This window comes from Mugil cephalus, chromosome 12 (assembly GCF_022458985.1).
Source record: "Mugil cephalus isolate CIBA_MC_2020 chromosome 12, CIBA_Mcephalus_1.1, whole genome shotgun sequence".
Lineage (NCBI taxonomy): Eukaryota > Metazoa > Chordata > Actinopteri > Mugiliformes > Mugilidae > Mugil > Mugil cephalus.
The window spans coordinates 9,955,965-9,971,046 of NC_061781.1; the positions used below are offsets into that span (position 1 = coordinate 9,955,965).

Genomic DNA, 15,082 nt, shown 5'->3' on the forward strand with positions numbered 1-15,082 from the left:
GCAGCCTATTACTGAGTATCTTGTTTGGCATTGGCCAAAGTCCCATGCTACAGCTTTATTATTTGTAATGCATTAAAATGCATTAATGGAATGGCAGCCCCTGAGCCCCCATAAGTAACAGTAAAGCTTACGATGCGTTCAGGTTCCAAATGAATGAATATAACCACTGCATAAACCTGCACGTTAGAAAACGGATTTCCACTATGAGAAACAGAACCAAATAATTTCCATTTTGCTAAAAGCTGTGATACATTTGTAGCTTTGCTTCACAAGGACTGAGCTTCGTGGCCTCTGATTTACCGTTGTGGTGTAAGCAGCCTCCGGGTCGTCCTCCAGAACTCGGGACAGGCCGAAGTCTGACACTTTACACACCAGATTGCTGTTGACCAGGATGTTTCGGGCTGCCAGGTCTCTGTGGACGTAACCCATGTCTGACAGATACTTCATGCCTGAGGCGATGCCACGGAGCATGCCAACCAACTGGATGACAGTGAAGTGACCGTCATGTTGCTGTATCGGAGAGCAGGATACAGAGGAAAATAAAGCAGTTAAAGAAAAAAACACAGAGACAATGGGGTCAATAAGGGTTAAGATGGAGGGGAAGAATAAGTCATCGCACGTAATAATGGAGAGAAAAGAGTTCAGGATTATACCGGCAGTAAATTGACAAGACAATGTGCTAGAGTGACTACTTTCCATAATTCATGTAAGTCATAAATCATGAGTGTGAATGATGTTGATGTCTGCCTGCATGATGGATAATAATGATGTAAGTACAGAGGCATGGAAGGGTGCTCGGCTACATTTATAGCAGTGGGTTTCAGACCATCTGAGGTCACAATCTGTTACAAACGAGTTCTCTGATCAACACTCACCCTCAGAAATGAGTCCAGCGAGCCATTTTCCATGTACTCCACCACGATCATCACAGGCCTGCCTGCAAACACACAAAACGGCACACACTCCTTCAGAAGAGTCCTTGGCTTTTCAGATTTCTTTCGCTTTCAAGACCATTGTACATTGCGGCTTGGAAGAAAAGTGGCAGTACTGGAGTACATTTGATTCTGTAGTGTAGTGGTTATCACGTGCGCTTTACACACAGAAAGTCCTGGGTTGGAACCACACTGGAACCACAGGTACTTCAGGGCAATGGTTACAGGACTAGAGATTGGAAGCAAAGGGTCCCAGGTTTGCATGCATAATTTTTTTTGCCAGTCGGGTTAAATTTTGTTTCTACTTTGCCGAGACTTTCACCGGAAACAAGTCATACTAATGTTTGTATATCCGAACCTCCTCAGTTAACCTTTCAAAGATGTGTTCCATCTGCATTGACCCAATTTGAAAATTGCAGAGATGGCAAAGCAGGCGGAAATACTAAAGTGGGAACACTTTAGTACCAAGTGGCCCAATCACAGCTCTTGTGGTCTGCCTTGCGTGGCTACAGTTCTGGGGAGTTGCATGTCAGTTATGGCGTTAGGGTTTATGCAGAGCCTGCGAAAAAGTCTGTGCTGTTGCCATAGCATCTGCATCGACTTGAGGAATGAAATTTGACTGAAGTAGGAGACATTCTGCATACATTAGTCAAACCTCCTTGATTCTTGATTTTCTAATGAAAGCAGAGATACTCAGTATATGTAATTCATCAAAGGAACCACTAATGAACCACAGGATAATATATGAAGTCATGTGGGTGACACATTAGTCTCTGGTAAACACCGACTGAAAAAATTACACTGTCAAATCTGTCTGGGCTCAGGAGGTCCAAGAGGGGGAGAAAGCAGGCTACGTTTGTATTGACGGGGGAGAGAAAGAGTGCTCAGGAAAACACTCACACCATCACCAGTTGATTGATGCATCAAGTCAAGATGCCCAATTCATAAACCCGCCGTGTCCAACCTGCCAAATGGGAACCTGAGCAGCATTCACTCCACGGTATGTATGACATGAGGCATTAGTTAGAAACAAGAGCGAGTCCAGTTTCCCTTTCCAAATGCTATTGTTTCCCCACAGAGAATATCCCCACAATGATACTGATTGACTGGTTTAGAGCTAGAAGGCAGCCGTCCAGGACTGTTTTGCTGATGATCTGGAAACCGTCCTGAACATCTGGGAAGGGAAATAAAAGTGTTACGATGTCCCACTTGCAATTCAAATAAGACTAGGAAAAAAAAAAAAAAGGACACGATGGCAGATGGAATATTTCTGTGTGGAAACTGAGATTTGTAAAAAGATTAAAGGATGCAATGACTACAGTTTCAGAGTTGAGGCATTTCATTTAAATTTTCAGATTTTAAATTTAAAGTACAGATTGTGCAGCTATAACATACTTGCACTAATATATTCACTAACAGGTCAATAACAAAAATGTCTCATTCAGGAGACACCAGTCTGATCAGAAGGGACTCATTAGGAAAATATTAGATAATATTGCAGGTGCTTGATAGAACTGTTTCTCTCTGTTTGGTGGGCGAGTAGATTCTTCTGAACATAAAAAGTAGCTTTCTTCTTCTTCTGTTATATTTCCAGCAGATCTGACAACTTTGCACGTGTCAAAAATATCTGTCTTTTCTGATGGATGTTTTTTACTGCACATGAACACATAAATGTTACCGGATCATTTTCATTTTGCATCCATGCAAACAGTCAAAATTTAATCTCTTATCAGATGAAGCGTTGAAGAAATAATATTAATGTAGACAATGGGGATGACTCCCGCATTTCAAGAAGGTACATGCATGGAGCTTAATATTCTGGTTACAAATAGTTTAAAGACGCAAACAAAATCAAATACACTCCATGAAAAGCTAACCAAATGAAAAGCCAATCTGTTGCAGAGATGCAGTTATTGAAACCTGTTAATGCAAATTATTTAATCTGATTACTGTGATTTTGCACATGCTCTCTATTGGGATGTAAATGCAGAAAACTGATCACAATCCAACAATTAGATGGCAGGAAAATGAGAAATAATGAGAACACATGCTAATGAGTTACACTACCTGCTGAAGACAAATAGCTGTTATGATTTATGCACACAAACCATATTAAGTCACACCCCATGGAAACAGTTAGCCTGAAATATTTAATCAGACGGATTCAAATCAGAGAGGCTTATGCCATCATCCTGTTATGTTGTGTTGGATGACTATCGTGTTGGGAAGTGGCTCACAAGCCGCAAGGGCCCAACCACAAACCACACACAATAACACGGAAAACAGGGAATAAGAACTGAAGGGTAACCTTGGCAAATGCGTGGTGTGTTAATTTGCGAACCACCTTCATTAAAACGCAGCTCTCAAAGACACTTTCGGAAACTTTTCAATAGGAAGCATCTGGAACTGTCCAAACCACAACATAATTATAAAAAGCAGATGGCACAAGCCATGGTCACTTGAACAGCAACATCTCACTGTTCCAGTGGATTGGCAATGACGCAGCCGCTGCCGCGCGGCTCCATTTAGGTTCAAAACAGCCGCAGGTTAAAACACTTCAACAAAAACGCATCCTCCTTCACTCTGTTTGCACAGCATGTGATTACATTCATTGGAAGGGACTTAATTAAATGTGGTGGATGAGGATGTTTACATTTAAAATCAAATACCATCCTGTCACAAGAAATAAGAAGACACTGTGGTTATATGGATAGATGAGCAGAGCCTGTTTTTTGTGTTTTCACTTTACAAAACTTAACTCGGAGCAAACAGGTAAATTATGTTTTCTTTTAAATTCACAGAATCCCATCACTGTACCCTTAAGTTTGTTGATACTCACTCCTTAAACTAAATCCAGCAGGGACAGACAGGAAATTACTTGATCAAGCTTGGCTTTCCGGAGCTAATTAGCAAGGTCTGGAAACAATATATAGCTACGCAGCGCAGCGCCCGAGCAAAAACAAACGCACCTGTTTACCAGAATCTAATGTGTCACCTGTTACTTCAGAGCAGGTAAAGCAGTCAGTCACAGCACAATACTCTCCGTAATTAGTCTCCGAAGATCAACAGCAGATGGAGAGAGTAAAAGATGGAGTGAGTGACGAAAGGCAAACAGGCAGGCAGCTAGAACAAGGATAGTCAGAATGAATTTCTCCCTGCGCACCGTCTGATGTCCCACTGCAATGCTTTCGATCGTGCGATCTGCTGTGCGTGCGTATGCACCCCTTGGATATCCAGTCGTGGGAAATGTTCTGCTAACTTCTTTTCTTATGGGTGCAGATGAAGAAGAACATCACGATACACTACAATATCTGGCACTTTTTGGTGGGAATTTGACATTTCTATTTTTAATTTTTATTTATTTTTAAATATATACACTCACTTGCCACTTTATTAGGTACACCTGTTCAATTGCTTGTTAACACAAATAGCTAATCAGCCAATCGCATGGCTGCAATTCAATGCATTCAGGCATGTAGAGATGATCAAGAGAACTTGTTGAAGTTCAAACCGAGAATCAGAATGGGGAAGAAAGGGGATTTAAGCGACTTTGAACGTGGTTTGGTTGTTGGTGCCACACAAGCTCATCTGAGTATTTCAGAACCTGCTGATCTACTGTGATTTTAAAGCACAATCATCTCTAGAGTTTACAGAGAATGATACGAAAAAGAGAAAATATCCAGTGAGCAGCAGTTGTGTGGACGAAAATGCCTTGTTGATGTGAGAGGTCAGAGGAGAATGGGCAGACTGGTTGGAGATGATAGAAAGGCAACAGTAACTCAAATAACTGCTGGTTACAACCAAGGAATGTAGAATACCATCTCTGAAGGCACAACACGTCCAACCTTGAAGAAGATGGGCTACAGCAGCAGAAGACCACATATTAAAACAGATTGGAAGTCTTGATTTCAGCTGTGACGTTCGGATGGCAGGGCCAGAATTTGGTGTAAACAAAATGGAAGCGTGGATCCATCCTGCCTTGTATCAACGGTTCAGGAGGTGGTGTAATGGTGTGGGGGATATTTTCTTGTCACACTTTGGGCCCCTTAGTACAAACTGAGCATGGTTAAAATGCCACAGCCTACCTGAGTATTGTTGCTGACCATGTCAATCCCTTTATGACCACAGTGTACCATCTTCTGACGGCTACTTCCAGCAGGATAATGCACCATGTCACAAAGCTCATATCATCTCAAACTGGTTTCTTGAACATGACAATGAGTTCACTGTACTCCAGTGGCCTCCACTGTCACCGGATCTCAATCCAATAGAGCTCCTCTGGGATGTGGTGGAACGGGGGACTCACATCATAGATGTGCAGCCGACAAATCTGCAGCGACTGCGCAATGCTATCATGTCAATATGGACCAGAATCTCTGAGGAATATTGCTGCGTGGTGTACCTAATAAAGTGGCGGTGAGTGTATACCTGGATATGACTTAGGAATTTAACAATTTTATTTCATTTTATACAGTTTTTGAACCTAAAAATGTGTGTCTACAAACAGACCAGATGCAATATTGGCCCCGAAGACCGATATCTATAGCTTTAAAAAAGCTGCTATTCAGAGATAACAGCACTCTGAACGCCCATTCAGTGCGGCCAGCCAGAGTTGTTGACCTATGATGCAATGAAAAGTCTTTCTCAGCAACTCAAATGTTTTTATTCCTTCACCATCAGAAGTCTTACCAGAGAAATCATTGCAAAGTCGCGTGGGAGGATTTATTCGCCCGGTGGCTTCGGGGACGGAAGACCATAAAAACTAGTTAAATCTATCAGTGCTGAACATTAGTAATCAGGTGCTTTAATGCAATAATGGCAGCACTGGCCTTTAAAAGGCCTTATCGCACGAGTCTCTCAGAGAAGGGTCAGAGCTGAGGAGTGTCCTCTATCTGCATTCAGGAAGGAGTCTTCGGAGGACACATTTATATTCACAGCGATGTCTGGGTTTATACACGCCCTGTAAAAACAACCATATGTTGCACTGGGTGAGTCCCGTAAAACAGAGCTCGTTAACAAGTCCACACGCGCACACACATAAATACACACACAAGGTTTTTTTTCTGAATAAAGCATATTCCTGCGCACAAGGCTGAAAATTTGAACTTGCACGTATGCCGCACAACTGCACACAATATTAACACCATTTCTGGATGCGCAGGAAGAAAAAACATCCTCTCAGTTTGGCTATGTAGGGTAACGCACAAACACGAAACAATCGTATAAAGAGTAAAGTCACTTTACATGGTAACTACTTCTTCTAAACTACAAAAAAAAAAAGAAAAAATCCAAAACTATATTTTTAATAAACAGCATAATGCGTAAAGAGGTTTGAGCTTCAAATGATTTTGTAATACGTCATTTTGCTTTTAAGCAAAGTACTTAATGTGAGTGCTGCGTTCAGTTACTGGCCAGACGACAAAATTGCTGGGAGGTTTTGATAAAAAAAAAAAAGAAAAATTTAAAAAAGGCACAAAATATTCATGTTTTTGCCCTCATTTCAAAAGAACACAACATCCCTGCTAAGTTGTTTACATGCTTAGTAAAAATGAATATTCCACTAGTATTCTCGTTTACATGCAGCAGGATTTCTGTTTTCCTTCCAGTTTTCCATCGGTGGCGGACTCGCTCGACCGTGCAAACACAGCCACCCTCGTTCATTCCTCCAACCACCTTCTGAGACTAAAAGGTCAGCATGGCGATATTTGCACATGTTTAAGAGCCTGTTGACTGGCATGTGTGCACACTTGCCAGTACATTAGGTACGCTAACAGTCTGGCACTAAAAAAAACACATGCTCCAAAATGAAAATTAGATAGACAGACAGATAGATATTGTTTGTTTGTGTGCAACATCATGACCACCTTCCAAATATTATGTAGGTCTCATCAGACTCATTCTGACTCATCAGAGAATGGACATGTCATTAGTGTTGGCCTTTGGTTCCCATACGTTGAGGGGTTGGGCCTCTGACTTGTTCCAGTACATCCCACAGATACTTGATCAGTTTGGGATCTAGTGAATTTGGAGGCCAGGCCAACGCCTTGTGCTGTTCTTCATGTTTTTTGTGAGTTGTTCCTAAACTGTTTGTGTGTGTGTGTATGTGTGGGTCAGGCTATATCCTTCTGGGGATGGCTTCTGCTGCCAGCAAGGAGTTGCATTGCTATTGGGCGGGTGGTACAGTCATAATGTTATGCCAGATCAGTGTATTCAAAAAAATGAGGCATCAGTGATATCAGTAGCTTAGAGGCTGTTATCAGCTCCATAAATGACTATCACACATTTCAGACATGTAACCAGCATGTGCTAAAGTGCACCACTAAATACACAATTGCCCACGCTGGTCTCCCTGGTCATAAATTTAGCTTTGGATATGCATCTCCAAATGAAGTCACTTGGGCCACATTTTCTACAATCCCTCTTACTTTTTGTGACTACGCCTTCCAGCCTTATGATGTTGGGGTGGTCAAACTGGCCCATGATGGACGCCTCGCGTAGGAAGTCCCTCCTCTGACGCTCCACATAGCCTCCTTTCAGCGTCTTTATCGCCACAGCAATCTCCTTCTTCCCTGGCGTTCTGAGTCGACCGCTGCAGACCTCACCGAATTCACCTGGAAAACACACAAACACGGATGATGTTTCCACCAGTCCAGAGACGTAAACCATGACCACTGCTTGCTTAACTGAAGTCCTTACACTTTGAAGCCTTCACACCGAAAAGGAATTATTTTTATTATAAGTTTTGTTGAAGAGAAGCAGGGCCCCACACCAGTAATCCAACACTGTGGGGTCTATTAACAAAATCCACACAACCAGCTGGTAGCACCGTGTACCACCTGGTGGCAGTGTTGCAATTCCCATCTTAAAAACTAGTATTAACACCTTTTCTCCTATTAGTAGAACTTCTCCTTTTCACCTTGTAAAAAAAAAAAAAAAAAAAAAAAAGAAAGAAATAGAAAAACCTTGAATCTATTCTTACGCTTTCTTTTGTTCTCTAAACCTGTGAAAGTTTGTGTGTGCCGAGAAAATGACAGTTGCAGTGAGTCGGAAATGGAAAAAGGCATCCGTTTCACTTTATACAATGGAGAAAAGAGGGTTCACTGCAATTATATACGTGAGATCATCTACAGTGTATAAAAGTGCACGTGGGTCCGCGTGGGCATCCTCATACCGGCTCCGATCACCCTCTCGATGCGGATCCTGGATGGGTCGATCTCCTTGGTGAATTCGTGGACGGCCTGTGTGGGATCTTCATATGTGTCAGGATCCACATACGTCTTTATTCCGGGAAATGGAACTGAGGACACACAGTGCGAGAGATTCAGCTTTATTACTTTACCACGTTAACCGAGCTAAACCTCTTTTTTTTAATAGACTCAAGTCAACATAAAAGTAAGTGAAACTACGCAGAAAACTATATTCAAGCAGCTGTTAAATGGTGTTGCTATATGGCAGCAAACGAGTGCAAAAACATAAAATCCATTCGATTGTTTAATTAGTTTAATTGTGAAAATGAATTACTTTAATAATTACAGATATTTGTTGCCGTTACACATGTAAGAAACCTGGCTCCTTCTTTGAGCTCAGGTTATGGAAAACTGGACAAGTTTTGATATTTATATTCAAGAATTCCTTTAAAAAAATGGTAAGTAAACATTAAACTTTTATCATTTTAATATAATGCAAAAAGTTTTTTTAATAAAAATGCAAAGATTTATTTGTTTTTATATGTCACAATATGCAAATGCTTAAAAGTGTTTCTTATCTTTAAAATGGAAAAATATTAATTTTATTTATGTTTTATTTATATTTTGATAGAAGTTTCAGACTACATCATTCCCTGAACATAAAACACTGACATATATTTCTTTTAGTATAGTTATAACAATGATATTCTTGACATATATTAAAAACTACAGTTAAAATGTAAAAGCCACATGCAAACAGTTTAGGAGTAACTCAATAAACATGAAGAACGGCACAAGGTGTTGACCTGGCCTCCAAGTTCACTAGATCTCAAACTGATCAAGTATCTGTGGGATGCACTGGAACAAGTTTGATCCACAGAGGCCCCTTCACTCAACTCATAGGATCCAAAGGCTCACAGCTGGAGACCTACACGGCGTTAGGAGGGCGGTCATAATGTTATGCCTGCACGGTGTAAAAACTTGTTGAAACATCCAGATTTTACCACACTGATCAAAACCCCGAGATCAAACATTCAAACGCTGCATGCAGCTTAGATGAATGTGGATAAGCCATTTTTACACTGTCTTTTCAATTTTGCATTAACAGTGGATCATAAGATATTGCAATTACATTAAACCGTTGTGATCACTCAAGAGGCAAATGGTTTTAGACATATTTCCACTCTACCATTGACTATGAGCTGTCTGATATCTTCTCTCTAGCAGAGGACAGGTCCTTTGCTGAAAAGGGAAGAGTGCTGAGCAAATCTTTTATCCGGGGCAAGCCCTTATCCACCATTTATCGCGGCCGCGTCGCCTCTGCCGAAGTGTCCTTGGGCAAGTCAGTGAATCTTCTAACAGGCTGTTCTTATTTATTTATTTATTCATTTATTTATTTATTTAACCTTTATTCAAACAGGTGGGTCAATTGAGGACAGTAGCTGCTGCTTTTGGCACCGTCCCGGACTCCTCATTGGAGGAGGCCTACACAAAGCCTGTGTTTCTCCCTAGGGGGTCGATACAGTATCACGAAGGGAAAAAAACAAAAAAAACCCCAACAACAATCAATTGTCTCTGATGTATGAACCAACACCAGCAACACCCCAAGGATCCTGCCCTCCTTTCAGAGCTTCTGCTCAGTATCACGCGCACAAACACACACAGCGCTGGGCAGCGACACAGGAGATAGATGGTTTCGAAAGGCTTGAGGAGTGAACATTTGCTTGCAAGGTGTGTGTTTTAATCTTCCACACCTTGAAAAACTAATTTGATATATATTTGTTCTCTCACCTTCTTCTATTGGTTTCTGTGTCTTTGGCACCAGTCCAACTGTCCCCTTAAAACATTCCTCATTTCTCTTTGTCCTCTCCCCCTTCCCTCCACATTTTAACCCAGCTGCCCTACTCTCATTTTCTCCCCGCTTCTGGTTTCTCCTCTTGCAATTTGTCCCTCACGTAGCCCCCGTCGCCATCCTTCTGCTTGCTTTCAGACATTTTTCTTTTATTCCTCATCTCGCAGCTCTCGTTCCAGTTTGTATTTGTCATGTAAGGAATGAAAAGTTGGGTGCTAAAGACAAAAAGGCGGCAAACAAGTCAGAGAAGTGCAGAGGCAGACAGCTCAGGGATGCAGCAAACCAAATTTAGCAAACTTTTTTTTTTTTTTAATTAAAGAGAAATGGCGCAAGGAGACAATATCAAGTCACATGTTTTTGCATTTTGAAAATCTCTTGGTCCCTTTGTCATCTCAGTACAAAACTCAATATGCATAGAAACGGGGACACATGGGAAATGATCCATATAGTGCACCGTGCATGCTGAATACAAAGAGCCGAACAGGTGGCAAGCCTAAGCCTGCCAGCTTCCAACAGGTGACGCTTAAGAGTCTCCCTGCTCATTGGTGAAGACACACCACAGAAAACAAAACACAGCGGTTGAATGTTATGAAATGTTCCTCATTTCCTAAAATTTTAACTGACCGGATGTCAAAAAAACAAAAACAAAACAAGAAGGCGTGCGAGTCCATTTACCGTGTCCATTCTGATAATTCATCCTTCTTTTCTCCTCCGAGGTCATCTTGGCCTTAAAGTACCACTGACACCTGGGAAACACACACAGATCGAAAGACATGGTTAAAGCTTACTTTATTAACGCGCAATAAGAATTTTTTTCCTAATCAAGACTGTCACACAGTGGGTAACGGTGGACCTTAACACCAAAGACCTGACACAGACCCGATGATTCAGCAGCAGCAGCCACTGGACAATGACACATAACACATCCCTTTACTTCCAGATTAGCCAGTAGTGCTTAGAGACGCGACCTGCCTGACCCTGAGCGGGAAACCACAGAAGTGATACACTGGGATAACACCACAAACGGTAAACGGTTTGCGACATGATAAAGTGCAGTGTAAGTGCAGCACAATTACTTTTCATTTGAAAGAGCAAAAATGCTTACTTCTTCTTTCAGAGTTTGCGTCGTCCTGCCCTAAACAGTAGTGAAGCCTCTAGGGGACACCAACAGTGGTATTACACCTTTTTTACACTCCTTCCAAATCATCCCGAATTACACGTCCTCCTTAGCACAACCAGCACTCAGTTATTCAAATTTAAGCGTCTCTGTAAACTGCTTGATGCAGTAATAACACAAGCCATAAAGGTTTCTGCGTGTTCCTCGAATAAAGACAGATTAAATAGAGAAACCATAATGTTCTACTTGTGCACCTGTGTGTGTAAATGTGTGTGTGTGTGTGTGTGTGTAATTCCAGGCAAGAGGTGAAAAGAAAAGCTTCGCCATGATAACTATCAGCTGCTTGTCTTTGTGCAGCGTGTCTTTTCATACGTTTGCATGGCTAATCTGCTTATAAAGATGCTGGAGGTTTTGTGGTTCTGCAGCTTTGCAAAATGCAGAACTATTCTAACGCATTCAAAATCCTTGAGAAAGCGAAAGAAAAGAGGCACGTTGGTGAACGGGAAATAGACATGAATTCTCATATATTATAGGAGCAAGTCTTGCAGAAAGGATGACATTTTTTCTCAACGTTTTTTTTTTTTTTTTTGTCCCAAATACTGTATATATAACTGTGTAAAAGCACTCTCGTCTTCCTCCGTGTGAAAGAGTGTGTTTGTGGCAAAGTTTATCTGGGCACTGAGAGACTGAGAGAAAGCCAATGACAGATAAAAAGCTGCTGCCAAGAAAGTCTGAAAAGCTGAGGGATTAGACGAAAGCATCTGCAAAAGACCACAGAAGTCTTTATCCAAATAGATGCTGGGATGGAATCAAAAATGAGGAAGGCACAAAGTGCCCTGTCTGACTCTCAGTCATGTCAAAGTGTCGCTGTGTATAGACAGATATCTGACTCACACCTGAAACACAAATAAATTGTCAGTTTAGTAAGTACGTCAGATACTTGTAACACAATAAACAGCGACAAATGAAGACATTAGGTTGTAATGTTCAGGCTTGGTTGACACTAATAATCTTGCCATAGTGGAGTAAAGAAAATAGAATAGAAAAGAATAGAAAACCTTTATTTGTCTCACAGTGGGGAAATTGCAGCTAATATTAAACCCTTGAACTGAAACTGCATCTTTTGTATAACTGTGTGGTAGTAAAACAACATTGAAATACATAAACTTGTCACTGCAGATTAAACCACGTGTGATGACTCTCTCAAGCACTTTTACGACGCTTGTGGGCTGCGGCAGCTATTTCCTTCTCTTGAGGCACACACGTCTTTAATTCTACTGATACAAAACAAGCTGCATTAGGATCATTCTTTGTCTAACTCGTTAAAGCACTGAGTCATGGGAAAAATTACCGCCATTAAAGTGGCGATTAAATTAGAATCTAGACCTGCGATCTGTCATTTGTATGAATTTAAAATCAATCAACTGTCATGGTAACGTTAGAACGTTGTAGGGTTATGCATTGATGTCACTGCCGCCCAAGCCACACTCCCCGAGTGGCAAAAACACAGTGAAATGTATCAGTAAATACAGTGAAAAATATGGATTATCAGACCAAATTAAGGACAATTGTCCTCAGCAATGATCCATACGAACTAGTATGGATTTGGAAAAGTGGACTAGCCCCAGTTTCAATTAGTTAGTTTTAGGTCATTTCGGTTATGATAAATGTAGCTAAATAAAAGATGCTAACACTAAGAGCTTCCCTGAGAAATAATGTTATAATATATACATATAATACTGTAGCGTCTGACCGGACGTTAAAAAGAAGATAAGAAGTGATCACAAAATTTCATTTATTATTTAATTGTTATTGTTGGAACTGAAATAGGTACTGTCCGTCATAACTACGCCAAAACAACAACAGCGACAAACTTATCTGACAGCCCTCCAGAACGTAACTTAAGAAGTAACTTAAGTATGACTTCATCAAAAAAACAAAAAAAAAAACAAAACAGATGTTTTGTGTTCTCCTGCTCCTATCCCCAGTAAACCCTTTAACATTCCCTGCTTCATTTATGAGTACATAAATCAAATCGGCATATCTAAGATGCAGGCATGATTAGAAGGAAACCTTGATCAGTTAAACTTACACATTAGATAAAGGATCCAGCCTGATGTTCAAAAAAGGGACTGAAGTGATTCAGCAACTGTCACCTAAATGCTGTGTAATGGCTTCATTTAATCATGGAAGTTCTACTAATGAGGTATTTACTTCCTGCTGTGTGAGAGGTAGAGGCGACACTGCTGGAGAAGAGCAATGAGATGGAAAATAATAATATATAGTATGAAAGGCGCTTTGAGTTCTCTCAGAGGCTAGATCACTTTTGAATTTTAAATCCTGTATTGCAGGAGAGGGTTTAATTAATGACCAAGTGCATGAGGGACGCACAGTCCCACAAGTGGATCCCCCAATAAATTTTCTCATATTTCATCATTTATTAGATGGAATATTTAATTTTATCACCTGATTGTTACAGTCACACAGCACCTAAGCAGAGTTAGAAAAGTACTCACTTCTTTAAATTTCACATTTCGGTAATAAACATGCCTGAAAGCAACTTTAAGTGCCAATTTTATCAATATGTTTTGTAATGGAGGTGAACTGAATTTCTCAGAGGATCAATAAAGTGTCCTTCTATCTATCCATCCATGCAAGTCAAACAAAGTGGCTGAGCAATGTGTTTTTAGCAACTACAAAGCCTCTACCACATCTGGAATAAGTTAAAGCTACAGTGTGGAACATCTGCCTCCGTCTTGTGGAGTAATTATACAAATATCGTTGCAGATGAATATGAATGAATGAATATACTAATAAAATATACTGATACACTCACTCTCCAAGACCATGAGTGTTATTTTAAAAGGTTGACTCTGAATGATGGGACTATATTCACCGACCCCTATACTCTCACTCACTGGATGGACATTTTGACTAAAGGAGGACACAGAGGGAAAGAAGTCTGGTCTGTCTTTATCAAGTGAAGCCTCTCCAACAAATATATTACCTGTTATAAGTAAGTGGAACCACTGTGGAGTGTAAAGTTGATGTAAAGTAAATGCAACTTCTGCTTGGACACACATAAAACATACAACTAACATTGTGCTAGCTAGTGGTTAGCATTAGCATTAACATGTAACAAGAACCCCCTAAATAAGAATTAACTTAACGTCGCGATTTATTCTAATCCATAATGTTTTCCAGCCTGAAAATGATGATGCATTACACATTAATCTGACCTGATAAGAAGAAGTGTGCTCAAAGTTGATTGTTTCACTCCAATCCTTTCTTTTAATCGCCAAAGCCAAACCAAAGTTATCTATGACTGGCAGTGGCTGGTATGTGATAAAACTTAGTTAGTGTTAGTTAGTGTTAAAAGTTAGTGTTTTTAATTTTTTTGGTTTTGGCACCAAAAATACAGCAAGACGACATTTGCATGGTTGAAAGTGACAATGTTAGCCTCCAGCTTCCCTCTGTTTTGCCTCCAGTTAACTGTGGCATCACAGTGAAGTAGGAAATGAAGAGGGACGCTCCTGTCGTTAGTTCTGGCAAACCAATCGTTGTCGGTTGATATAAAACGCATCGTTACCAGTGAATGTTGAGACAGTCAACAGATTTAAAACTATGGTACACTGCACAATACTGCATAGAGAAATTTACCTGACAATGATTAGCTTAATCAGAACTGCTTAGATTTTAAAGTCCTGCCTGACAGCTTTAAATCAGGTTGTTAGTGGGATAACGTCATTGTTGGTTTTCCCACAGGATTTGTTGACAATATACAAAATATATAGAGAATCGCCAGATTTATCCGTTGGATGAGTGGCAGCAACATAGAAGAGCAGAGTCCAGAGGCTTGACCCAAACCCCCAGCAGAGACAGAAACACAGCACTCTCACAATCACATTGTCACTTCAGTCTTCTCGCTGTCACTTCTGCAGACAGGGCTGCCTCTCCCTAAGCCCTGTGCCTCCACACCACTGTGGTCCATTTG

General features: G+C 40.7%; 1 protein-coding gene across 1 annotated transcript in view; it reads right to left on the reverse strand.

Annotated features, from left to right (window-relative positions):
* Positions 1–15,082, reverse strand: part of epha6 (eph receptor A6) — a 164,431-nt gene that overhangs the window by 8,086 nt on the left and 141,263 nt on the right. The window contains exons 9-13 of the mRNA XM_047601591.1: positions 10,647–10,717; positions 8,104–8,229; positions 7,358–7,543; positions 876–937; positions 301–510 (exon numbers count right to left, since the gene is read on the reverse strand). Of these exons, the coding sequence (XP_047457547.1) occupies positions 301–510; positions 876–937; positions 7,358–7,543; positions 8,104–8,229; positions 10,647–10,717 (655 nt within the window). The remainder of the gene's footprint in view (positions 1–300; positions 511–875; positions 938–7,357; positions 7,544–8,103; positions 8,230–10,646; positions 10,718–15,082) is intronic.